The sequence below is a fragment of the Acipenser ruthenus genome, chromosome 3 (assembly GCF_902713425.1).
Source record: "Acipenser ruthenus chromosome 3, fAciRut3.2 maternal haplotype, whole genome shotgun sequence".
Lineage (NCBI taxonomy): Eukaryota > Metazoa > Chordata > Actinopteri > Acipenseriformes > Acipenseridae > Acipenser > Acipenser ruthenus.
The window spans coordinates 4,188,954-4,202,180 of NC_081191.1; the positions used below are offsets into that span (position 1 = coordinate 4,188,954).

Consider the following 13,227-nt stretch of genomic DNA (forward strand, 5'->3'; position numbering starts at 1 on the left):
ACACTAAGCGATCTACAAGTCTGTATGTAGGGGTTTGAGTGCCCCTCTCTGTGCTGTTAGCACATGTCCAGCAGTGGAGAACTCTTTCAGCAGAGACACTGGTCCCTGGGATGCACAGGTAACGCTTTGCCAGCTTGGCTAACAATGGATATTCCGCCTTGTGAACCTTCCACCAGTCTAGAGGATTTCCATTGAGAAGTAAAGGTGCTGCTGCTTTTGCAGAACACAATTTTGGTCTCTCAGATGCTCCAAACAAATCTGCATGTACACAAGAAGCAGAAACAGAATCTTCTGTTCTTTTTTTGCACAGGGAGCAGGGTAGGCATCATCACCAGTATTATCAGGTTCATGTGGGTTTAAAGTTAAGTCTAGGCTAGGCTTTTCACCAGGATCAGCATTATCGGGTTCATGTGGGTTCACAAATAAGCCTAGGGCAGGCTCTTCACCTTTAAAGATGTTTGGGCATATAACTAAAATAATATTAATATTTATAAGAGAGTAAAACAAAATTTGACAAGCGGGCTAAATGCATTAAAACTGAATATATATATATATATATATATATTGTGAAGATAGGGGTAGCGGCGCCTTTAAGGAATGGCGCCGCAGCGATAGAAACTACATGGCCCAGGGGGCCGAGGTTAAATTGGAAGGTGGGGTTAGAGGCCTTTAAAAAAAAAGAGTCCAGGCAGAACAATTGGGGGTGATCGTGGGGAGCACCAGTTGGATTGTCCTGTTCGACCTCAGGGCGATTTGTTCATTTTGTTGATAGAGTGTCGGGTGAGCTGCTGTTCTCTGGATGAGACGTTTTGTTTTTATTTTTTCTTCGTGTGGATTTGTTATTTTTTTTCCCCCGTACGTGCTTCCTGAACTTTTAATGTGACTACGGGTGTATGTTTGGAACGATACTCTGTGAGCGCCGACAACAGCGCAAGAGAAAGATAATTTAAACGGTGTGCTAAACGGAATGTGAAACAAACGCGGATGCACGACTGACAGGGATAGGATGCACACCTGAACTGCAACATAGTGCAGGGCTTTTGAGACTAACAAAGAACACTGACACAGAACGCTGGATTTATAAAAAGTTTATGGGATTTATTCTGTTCAAACCTTGCTGTTTCAGGGTTTTAATATTGTGCTGCTTGGCAAAGGAGAGAGCTTCGCTTTGCAGTCGTTCCTGGAATCTGCCAGGGGTGACAGTCCTTCCCTCACCATTTGTTCTCCTTATTATACCAGGACTAATCCAACAAGGGAGCTGTGGTTTTCTTGTGTGTTCCAGTTTTCCACAGCAGAGGGAACTCTTCAACTTACCTGCAGTTCCAGTTCTCTACAGCAGAGGGAACTCTTCAACTTACCTGCAGTTCCAGTTCTCCACAGCAGAGGGAACTCTTCAACTTACCTGCAGTTCCAGTTCTCTACAGCAGAGGGAACTCTTCAACTTACCTGCAGTTCCAGTGTACTCCACAGCGGAGGGAGTTTAAACATGAAAGAAATAGTATAGTGAGGGCTGAAGAAGTGAGATAGCTAATGGCCCGTACAGGGCATAAAAGTATTTACTGAAAATATATTGGTGATTGTTGTAAATAAAGAGTACGCACCTGACTACAGAGTCTGTCCATTCACTGTGATTGAGAGGGAAACGCCAAAGACCGCAAGCACTACACTACCACTCGTTCACAAAATATATATATATTACAAACGAGAGGAGGCCATTCAGCCCATCTTGCTCGTTTGGTTGTTAGTAGCTTATTGATCCCAGAATCTCATCAAGCAGCTTCTTGAAGGATCCCAGGGTGGCAGCTTCAACAACATTACTGGGGAGTTGGTTCCAAACCCTCACAATTCTCTGTGTAAAAAAGTGCCTCCTATTTTCTGTTCTGAATGCCCCTTTATCTAATCTCCATTTGTGACCCCTGGTCCTTGTTTCTTTTTTCAGGTCAAAGTAGTCCCCTGGGTTGACATTGTCTATACCTTTTAGGATTTTGAATGTCAATCAGATCGCCGCGTAGTCTTCTTTGTTCAAGACTGAATAGATTCAATTCTTTTAGCCTGTCTGCATACGACATGCCTTTTAAACTCTGGATAATTCTGGTTGCTCTTCTTTGCACTCTTTCTAGAGCAGCAATATCCTTTTTGTAACGAGGTGACCAGAACTGAACACAATATTCTAGGTGAGGTCTTACTAATGCATTGTAGAGTTTTAACATTACTTCCCTTGATTTAAATTCAACACTTCTCACAATATATCCGAGCATCTTGTTAGCCTTTTTTATAGCTTCCCCACATTGTCTAGATGAAGACATTTCTGAGTCAGCATAAACTCCTAGGTCTTTTTTCATAGTTCCCTTCTTCAATTTCACTATCTCCCATATGATATTTATAATGCACATTTTTATTGCCCGCATGCAATACTTTACACTTTTCTCTATTAAATAGCATACGACATGTATATATAAAACTTAAGTTATTTGTTATCTTTAAAAGGTAAGGAAAAACGTGGCTCAGCATCCGACGGGCTTTACAAAAACACCCTTAACCCACAGTGAATGGTAGGTGAGGCTGCTAGAGTACACGCTAATAAATAACATTAAATAAATAACATTCTCTAATTATCAGTGTAGACACTAATTAATGCATGCTCATGTTTATATTCACAGACAAAATTATTATTATTATTTTTTTTTTTAAAGTGTATCAATACAGGGGTCACTGTATCGATAATTGTATCGTCAAAAAAAATATTGCGGTTCACCGTTTGAAATCGGGACACCCCTAAATGATACTGTTAGCTATAAAAATGTAACTTCTGCAATCTCGCTCCTTAAAAACAGGGAAACAATTACGTTTCTTCATAAACTGCTGTTAGCATTTTTTATAACTTTGGCCGGGTCCCCCAGAGTACAGTAAATCTCCTGTATCTGCTCCACTTGCAGGAAGAGAAAAAGCAGTAAAACAAATGATCTGTAGGCCTTGTCGTTTATGTGCTCAAGTACGAGTCATAAATGTGTCTCTTTGACTTGCTTTATAAACCCCCTCAGATACCTCCTTCACAATGATCTGAACTAAAGAGGATTTTTTCTTGCTCGTGACTTTTTTTTTTTTTTTTTTTTTTTTACCAGCAGCCCACCAGTTTTTTCCTTGGCCTATTATTTTCCATTTAAAATAATGATAATGTTTGTAGCATTTTGTGACTTCAGAACTCAGCAATGCTCCATTACCTGCACAAACTGGTTTCATTTCTCTTAAACTGTACAGTGGGTTTTGGAATAGATCCTTCCCACCCACTGAAGGCATATTAAGCATTAATTTATTAATATTCATAGCCTGACAGAATTTGCAACCGGTAGCAATTTGTGGCAGATACAGTTGCCAAAATTTGCCACCTTGCCAGAAATTGCCACCCTTGCATATTTTGTAGGAAAGGAAGGTGGTAAATTATGGTAAATCATACTGCAGTGTCAGAAAACACCATCCCTACATAAAAAATAGGTTTTTATGTTGTATTTTGGGGTCAGAACATGCCACTCCTGTATATTATGTAGTGAATTGTGGCAAGTTGTATTTTAAGGTCAGAAAATGCCAATCTCTTTGCTTCATACATAACAAAAAAACTTTCTAATATTGTATTATTCACAGAAAACTATGCAGAGCAAAGCAAAACCAAATCCTTACGTGATATGTTTACAATCCTAGGGGAGGGATTTAGCAAGGGGGAAAAAATTGCCAGGTTTATAAAAAAACTACAATTTTCTTTTCCATGTTTAAAGAGCAATGTGAATAATAAAGGAATTGTCACAAAAGTATAACATACTTAACTAACTTAATTGAGCGATCTGAGCCGCTTAGTTTCAGTGTAGTAACTATCGAGTAGTTTTTTAGGAATGTTTTTTTCAGATACTTATATAAACAGCTGCAATATTTTCCAATCTAAAAATTAATAATATTATTAACTGTCTGTAAGATAGTGTGGTCAAGTGGCTGATGTATTGCAGGAATCAGACAGGAGAAGCAATTGAAATGCAAATGAAATATTTATTTTCAGGCCCAAACAAAAAAACAGTTACAAAAATAAATGTAAAGAAAAAAAACTAAAATCCAACTATTTATAATATCAAACCGTGGGCTGTCACCTCTCCCTTTTGAATGAGTCAGCCCCAGTATACCTTTGCTCACACTAGCCCCTCCCCTGGACTAGTCCAATACACTTAGCAATAAGCAAAAGCACCTTCACTTCCCCTTTTGACTGGAATTCCTTATTTTAAAAACATACACCCTATGTTATCATTCTCTCATGTACTTGTATTGGGCTTGCTCCCGGCCACATTAAAGCCTTACAACATTGCGCACACCCTCCAAATGGCAGCGCCCAGGGCTATCCAAACCTACAGAGCGCCGATATCATCTTCAAAACTAAAACAGTATTTAAAAATATTATCCAGCAACTTTAACCTTTTCATTTGACTAAATATTATTCTGAGCCTAAAATGAATAAACTCTCTTGTAACAGATTTTGTCACTGCCAAGCATATGTGCACCTATTGTCTGCGATCCACACAAACAGTCACCACAACACTTCAAAACTCATGCATACATATTTCTTTTTACAGGTTTCAATCAAACTGGAGTGGGTTTCATTCCTGGTATATATTCTCACACAGTCACAGAAATTAAAGTATCAATTGTTCGCCCTCCTAAATCTTTTTAGTCTCTTGGTTGGGTTGGGTAGCTATTTCTGGCATAGTAGGTGTGTTGAGTATGCGCAATGTGTACAGGTAGCAAAAGAGCATGCGCAGTTCCCGAAGGAAGCAAAAAGTGGCGGTGGCAAAAAAGGGCAGAATACAGGTACAACTATCCGAACAAAAAAGTGCCAGAATATGTACAGCAGTTTCTAAAATGAAAACATAACTCCTACTTTTGGGGATTTCAGTCATGCTTTATTTTAAGGGTCCCTTTTTTAGCTGTTAACAAATGTTGTTAATTTTGAGCTAAGGGTTACACATTAAAAACACCATTCCCCATTCGTTTTGTTGTGGTGGCACACCGAAATATAAGTGGATAAAACTCAGGCAACGTAAAAACCACCCATGTTGTTTAAAAGTACAGACCCGGCACTTTGGGTGTATTTCAGTGCCTAGCTAGGTTGCTAGAGAAGCTACAGACCAGAGAGAGAGAGAGAGAGAGAGAGAGAGAGAAGGAAAGAAAGAAAGAAAGATTTTATCCATTGTGTTGTGCCACACAGGAACTGTTTTACAGAATGCCATAGAAAGTAATGGACATGGCCTGAGCATGTAAAATTGTAAATAGTTCTCTTCGGTGTTCCATATGTAATGTTTCTGTTTTCCTCAAAAATAAGTTGCGGTTCTGCTCGTTTGGTCAACATGCTAATGAAACCGTTGTTTTTCCACACAATTTACTTCATTTTTTTCCCCCATGTTCATTTCATATTGAAATACAGTGGTGCAGTGGTTTTTTTTAGCCATCTATGATTACAAAATATATAGCAGTGACCAAACATGATTTAATAACCCATAACTATAAAGGTTTTATTTTAAGTAGTACTTATAACAGTCCATGTATAAAGAGTCATTAATGTTGTGCTGCTTTGTTTAGTAATACTACTGAACTCTACATGGGAGCTTGAAAAGAAAAAAGAAATAAAGAAAACACTCCTTTTTGTATCACAGTTAAGCACGTCACTTGGGACCAACAGCGTCACTGGTTCATACACAGCCTCTGCCTGCTGCACGACTGTTAAGTCTCAGAGGCTGCCTGCAAGTGCGGTCTTGTGTGTGCTGCACTATAATGCAAATTCCAAACAAGACACAGATTTTGCTCCAGGTTCTAGAAACAAAACAAAAAAATCTGGCTTATCTTATAATCAGGGGTTGGCAACTTGTCCATAATGGACACGCATGTCCATGGCAAGAGTTACCAGTGTTTGTGGCAGTGAATATGTCTAATACACACACACACGTATGGAATTGTATATAATTTCCATTTTGTTTGTCCGTGGACAATATGTTTTTTTTTTTGTTTTTTTTTTAAATGTCCGTCACCAGTCGATATGGTGCCAACCCCTGCTTAAAATCCTGTTGAGGACACTAAAATACATGCAGTTACAAAGGCGCTGTGTCTTCTGAATGCTTTACTCTTAAACAGGGCAGTGGCCGAGTATTTTAACCTACTGTTATGCAGGGGTAATTGTAAACCTTTGCTCTTGGACTGATGATTTCAAATAAGAAACACCAGCTACTGTAGTGCCCATGAAGAAAGCCTAATCGACAGCTTAACCTGCATCAGATGTGGGTGTGCAGGACACAAGATGCAGGACTGCTGGTGCTTGTTCTGTGTAATGAAACCAATTGCAGGTAACTGGTTGAAAGGGCAATAAACGTATTATTTTTCACACATAATGCAATTTCTGTTATGTTACCAGCGTTGGAAATAGTTTGCACGGCTGTATGCAATTGATATCAGTCTTATAAAAATCATAATAAGAATTATAAGAAGCAAACAATAATACTGATAACTGTAAATAAATGCACCCACTGACTAAAACTGATAAGCCCCATGTCCCACTCATCTAAAGGATTATTTCTCCTTACATACTTACAAGTACTGTGATAAGACTGGCTGCCAATAGAGAAAAGTGCTGCAGAAGTCAGTTTCATCCTTACAGTATGTTTTTATTATTATTGGTCTGCACACTCTTAGCATACCGAGTACAATTCTCACTGGGGTTTACAATGGTAAGGTAAATTACTTTCTGTTTAGAGGGTAAAAGCATCTCACTAAACTCAAAGCATATATATATATATATATATATATATATATATATATATTATATCTATATCTATATCTATATCTATATCTATATCTATATATATATATATATATATCCATTAAAACAGCACTCATGTGTAACCGGGTTCAGCGGTGTTGGAGTTTTCTCTATGCTGACCTTGGCTATGTTATATATTGAGAGAACACCATACACTGTATCACTACAGTGCTAAAAATGATCTTTAGTAATATTTTGACAATTCTTAATCAGGGTATTTTCTTCTGTTTATTGTATCTCTATTCTTGCAGTGGTTAAGTGGAAGTGAGCAAGAACGTGTTGCTTTCTACCTACTCCTTCAACCATCTGAACTACAGAATTATAGCGGCCCCTTTTATTAAAATAATACTGTATCCCAAACCACCCCATTTCTACTGCTCTCCCAATAAATAACAACCCACCCCAAACCATCCCTATTTCTACTGCTCTCCCAATAAATAACAACCCACCCCAAACCATCCCCATTTCTACTGCTCTCCCAATAAATAACAACCCACCCCAAACCATCCCTATTTCTACTGCTCTCCCAATAAATAACAACCCACCCCAAACCGTCCCCATTTCCACTGCTCTCCCAATAAATAACAATCTACCCCAAAATCATCCCCATTTCTATTGCTCTCCCAATACATGCACACCCTTCAGGGTGCAGTACAGAAACCAGACATCACACTTAATAATAAGGGTAATCCCAGCGGGCAAACTCATTGCGAAAGATCAGCTACAAAAACATGGCTCATATGGTATGGTATTCCAAAGGCAACATACACTTATTGTACACCTTCTGCACCAAATCATAGCGCGTATTACTTCAACTGCTGACTTTAGCCTCCTTACCTTAGTGCAATAATCACATATGCTGGGCTAATGCAGCTGTACAGCATCGCTTAAACAGTACTGACTGAATTAACCAACCACGGAATTACAAATAAATAAATAAATAAAACCATGACTAATGGTCACACGTTTATAGTAATTAAACAAAGGAAACATTCAGAATGGAAAAAGTTCACACGATCAAGGCAGTTCAAACGGGTTTCTGCGACTTTACACAAGTCTTTATCTCAACTGTATTTGTAAACAAAAACATAAATAGCAATACACTGAACCCAACGAACAGAAGCACGCTTAAAATAACGCCCCTCTCATATACTGTAGCAGTCTACGCTTCAGCTCTTGAACATACTTGTCTAATAAATGACAAAACGTTTCTTTTCCGAAATTGAAGTTTTTAACCTTCACTCGAAGCGTGGTAATTGCACGCAGCCTAATACAATGTAAACAAAGCGCCTGTTCTCATTAAACATAATTAGCAATATGAGAAGCATCTATGCAACAATAACACTTATCATAATATTTTGGCCTCAAACTAGCTAGAATTCTAACTAGATATCTAGAATTCGTACAGCACAACACTAGCAATTCCCCGCACTTCCAAACAAGTTCAAATGACTTAAAATAATCTCACATCACAAAATGAATTACATAACGCTTTATATATATATATATATATATATATATACACACACACACACACATATACATATATATACACATATATACACACACACACATACTCTACACGTGTTTTAGTTTCAGGTGTATTATTATTTTATTTTTTTAATCTGAAATCGTGAATTTCAGATAAAAAAAACACATTTCTAAAGACAACTTTCCAATGTATTTTTAGGAATAAAACTTTGCTACAACTTCTGTGAGAAAGTGCTCAATCCGAGTTCACGTTCTCAACGCGCTGTTGTCAGCCCAGACCTTTTTTTAGTCCGTTTTTACAGATGAAGAGAGCACTTGCCGTAGTGGCGGCTGTCTCGCGGTTAATGGCATTTCCAAAAGAAAAACAAAGAAAGAAGCTGTTCCCGATATTTCTCTGATCCGGGTCCCAGGCACCGAAAGGTAGAGTTAGAAAACAACTCCGAAAGTTTCAGTGCGATGGAATCTGAACGTCTATTGGTGCAATACAAAGTGTATTAGCGCGTCCTCTTCGCTGAATGTGCTTGCCCTTGCTATGTAAAACATGACTTGTTTTAAATTCTAACCACTCATTGCACAAATGTAATTATGCGGCCTCCCCCCCCCCCCCCGGCTATAGTAGTAATAACATGCTGATACAGTGTAGCCTGGTCAAGTCTCTGTAAACACCATTATGCTACCACTTTGCCTTCCAGACACATGAAATAAAATACAAGTTTTGCAAGTGTTAGTCGCACAAACTGCAGTGCTATATTCCTGAAACTGATAAGACCCTGCTCAGGAATGCCTTACAAACCAACCCGTACATTCATTAACACAGTATTACAGGAAATAAATACCGCTTGATCACACTTACACAGAAAGAGTTGACCTTACCTGGGAAACCAGCGGGATGAGGGTCTGTTCCACCGAGCGAGTTTTGATCTCTAGCCCGGAATCAAAGCTATTGCTGCCGCACGGAGATAAAGCCATTCCCGCCGATGTGTGTATGTGGTTCCTGCTGCAGCACACAGTTCTCAATTTCAGTTTACTCCAATCCGTTTCAAAAGGGGGGACGGTAGATTTTGCTGACCGTAGCAGTTTAGGCTGGGCTTGTTCTTGGCGAATACTTTCAATTTACACGCATTCAGCGTATCCTCTTTACGTGCGTTTAGTGCACAGTTTATTCAACTGCAGAGTGTGTTGAAAACTGCACTACGACTGCAGCAACAAGAAGCTCGCAAGACTGCACAGCCCAGAACCTGCCGAGTGGTGAGTGACTGACTAGCTCAGCTCCTTCACTCCCTCACTCCCTCTCCCCTGCTGACGACACACAGCTGTACACGGCAACACACTCCTCTGTGCCATTTAACACTGTTATTCAACCACGCTCACGACACATACGATTTAACACTAGCGCTCACTAACATTAACGTGACATACACTGATATAACAACTTAACATTTCCATTATACCCAACTGCTGTTATTAATCAAACTCACAACGCGAATATATATGTGTGTGTGTGTGTGTGTGTGTGTGTGTGTGTTCTTTATTATTGTTTTAGACTTTTAACAATGTGTTTTAAAAGGTTTTGGTGCACTTCTGCGTCCCCACTCTTAAGCTGCATTTAGTCATTTTGCTTTTCTATATTACAGAATGCATGTAATGATACCACTTGCAAAACAAATGACCAGGTGGTATGAGGGGCTGCCCATTAACAGAAAAGTGTTTGCTACATATTGCCGGTATTTAATGTTGTTGTCTCCCCCTGTGTTGTGGGAGTAATGACGCCACGAGGAGATGCATAGACTCAGTATTGTGAAGAAAAAGTAAAACACAGGGAATAAATCATCAGGCTAAATGAAATAAAGCCAAGCGTTTAATAAATAATAATGTTTGCATGTGGGGCCTCTCTGTAATTTAATCAAAACTGTAACCTGAATTATTAATGCACTCTATCCCCACACCAGTCATCACTCAACTAAACAGGCTGGGGGTTAAACAAACAGCTATAATGAGAGCAATGTAGCACCGAGGGGCCTCAATTATAAATATTGTTACAGCTGCACTGCTATTTGGCAAAATTGACTGTCAAACTGTACAGCAATGTTGGTATGAAAATCAAACATCTATCATTCATATTAGACTCTGGTTTATTTCTGCCCTTACAAATACAATTACAAAATATATATTAATTGTTTAAATGATGGTAATACTCAGATGAAATGATTATTTGCTCATATACTTTGTTAATAATATTATTAGGGGAAAGACTACAGGATAGTGAGGAATTCATTTCACAATAGTTTCCTTCAGGCCTGAAGGCACAAGTTGAATAGGCATTTCAGTAAGTCAATCCTGAAAGCATTTCCAATGACTCAAGCGTTTCTGTTCATTTATATCAAACAAACACGTGCTTCTCTCGTATATGTTAGTTCCATTGAACATTACAGGACATGTTAATACTTTCACCCTTAACACTGCATTTTACAAATCAGTTTTAAAGAAATCCAAGGATTCAGCATCCCTGATATGATCTAGCAAATAGTTGCTACATTCCAAAGTATTGTCTGGCTTGTAGTTCTTGTAAGACTAGGTGCTGCTCGCTTTAAAGTATGCGGTGATTGTAATGAGTGCTGTAGCTGCTCTCCTTTTCTCTCAAGTAACACTTTATATGCAGGTTCTCTACGCAGTCTGCTCATATATTGAACTGATGTCTTTATCTTTAATATACAATTATCATGTAAAGCTCTTTCTGCATTATGTTGGATACTAAGGCATCACTGACAATGCCATTTATAAAGCAGTCTTATTATTCTTATTATAGACTGCTCAGGGTCATTCAGTCAATCAGGGAGCCTGTTTAACCCTGTATTCCACAACATAACAGATAAGCCTATGACATCAACTCTGCTGCTTTCAGTTTGTACTGTGCTGCATTCTCCATGTGAGCACGATTGACGTCACCTGCTTTTAAAAAAATAATACCAGCTGCACCTCTCAAAATTCCATTAAAATCGGTGACATCACAATCGGCTGCATACTTCAGCTGGGGCGTCATGTCAGGAAAATGCTGGGGGGGCAAAGTTGTGTCAACATTGAACATTCTTTGTCCCAATGAGCATCATGAATGAGAAAAAAAGAGGCAGCAACTGGGCTACTTTACAACGAGATAGCATTCTTAAAGTACATTATACAACATGTGTAATGCAAGTATTTTAAAAGCAAGGCACTGTTTATAACAAACTCAAATGCTGTTCCACTGTCTCATTTTATAATAATAAAGTGTGTAATGTTATGTTACGGTCGTCGTTTTCACTGAAACTTTTGTGTTTTAAAAGCGGGTAAATGCTTAACGCTAACACAATTGTTCTGCTTCCAGCTTCCGATATCCCAGTTAATAAAAATAATAATAATAATAATAATAATAATAATAATAATAATAATAATAATAACCTTTATTTATAGAGCGCCTTTCATACACAATGGTTCAAAGCACTACAGACAGTTAAAAACAGAGCAGTATAATTAAAAAAATGCAATAAAAATTACAAAAAAGCTTAACAAGTGGAAATTAAAAGGCTAAGTTATAAAGATGTGTCTTGAGTCTGGACTTAAAAATTTCCAGGAAGGGAGCACTTTAACTGACTCAGGCAGGGAGTTCCAGAGTTGAGGGGCTTGAACACAAAAGGCTGCTGCTCCCTTCCTCTTTAGCCTCGCCCTTGGAACACAGAGAAGATCACAACTAGCAGGCCTCAATACCCGTCGAGGCTCATAGGGAGTCACCATCTCTGTCAAATAATCTGGAGCCATCCCATTTAGAGCTTTATATGTTAACATTAAAATCTTAAAATCAATCCTGTATTTTACTGGGTGCCAGTGCAGAGATGCCAGCGCAGGAGTAATGTGAGCTGTCTTTAAGTATACATTTAAAGAAATAGTGGTACAACGTCATTTTAGAGTAGCTGCTCGGGACATTAGACTACTCTTATTTCAGATCATTAAAAATAAAAATAAAAAACATCATTTACTGCATGATTTTCTGGTTCCTTAATAAGCAAATTAGTCACATTTCAATAGTCTGGACTTCCATTTAACTGGAAAACAACAAGACAGCACTCAAGTCATTGCAACAATGGGAAAAAAGAAAGGAAAAATACATTCTTAGCCACCTAAGGTTAGCTTGCTCGATGATATTTTAGCACATAACACTGTTTTGTTCAGCAAAACAGTGTTATGTGCTAAAATATAAAAGACTACTACTACTACGACTACTACTACTACTACTACTAATAATAATAATAATAATAATAATAATAATAATAATAATAATAATAATAATAATAATACAGCATGCCTATAGAAAAAAAATCCTTAATTGATTTCAATATCACAAAGTATTCTCTGATGCAATAGTAATATTCATATTCTTTACATGCAATATCTGAATGTTTATGTATGTTTGTGAAAAATCATAATAAAAATGTTAAACATTAACATATGTTTTTGAATGGTAATATGTTAATTATGTATTTAATATATCCTAAAATTAACCAGCCTCCACTTATAAGCCTCTGTTCAAATTTTCTGAACAAGGCACTGTTCTCCACAACAAATGACTCGTGGCATGATGAGCCAGTGTACGTAGCAACTACATCCATGATAATACATTGAGCATCACATAAAACTTGCACAGTTAAAGAATGATGATGTTTTCATTCTTTGAATCTGGGGATATTGCAAAATGTGTGCAATCTGTTACACTGAGCACATTTGGGACACCAGACAACTGATAGCATATGTGTTTGGTTCTATTTTGTTCCACATCCCAAATTGGAAATAGTACATAGAGGCCTATTCCCTTGCCCTACGGAAAAGTGCATCTGTGACATCAGTCAGTATCTTTGAAATAG

The 13,227-nt window shown here is 38.0% G+C and overlaps 1 protein-coding gene across 1 annotated transcript in view; it reads right to left on the reverse strand.

Moving 5' to 3' along the window:
- LOC117394415 (alpha-catulin) overlaps positions 1-9,693 on the reverse strand; it is a 120,020-nt gene extending 110,327 nt beyond the window's left edge. The window contains exon 1 of the mRNA XM_033992664.3: positions 9,209-9,693. Coding sequence (XP_033848555.2) covers positions 9,209-9,304 — 96 coding nt within the window. The 5' untranslated portion in view covers positions 9,305-9,693. The remainder of the gene's footprint in view (positions 1-9,208) is intronic.
- Positions 9,694-13,227: the final 3,534 nt, after the last annotated feature.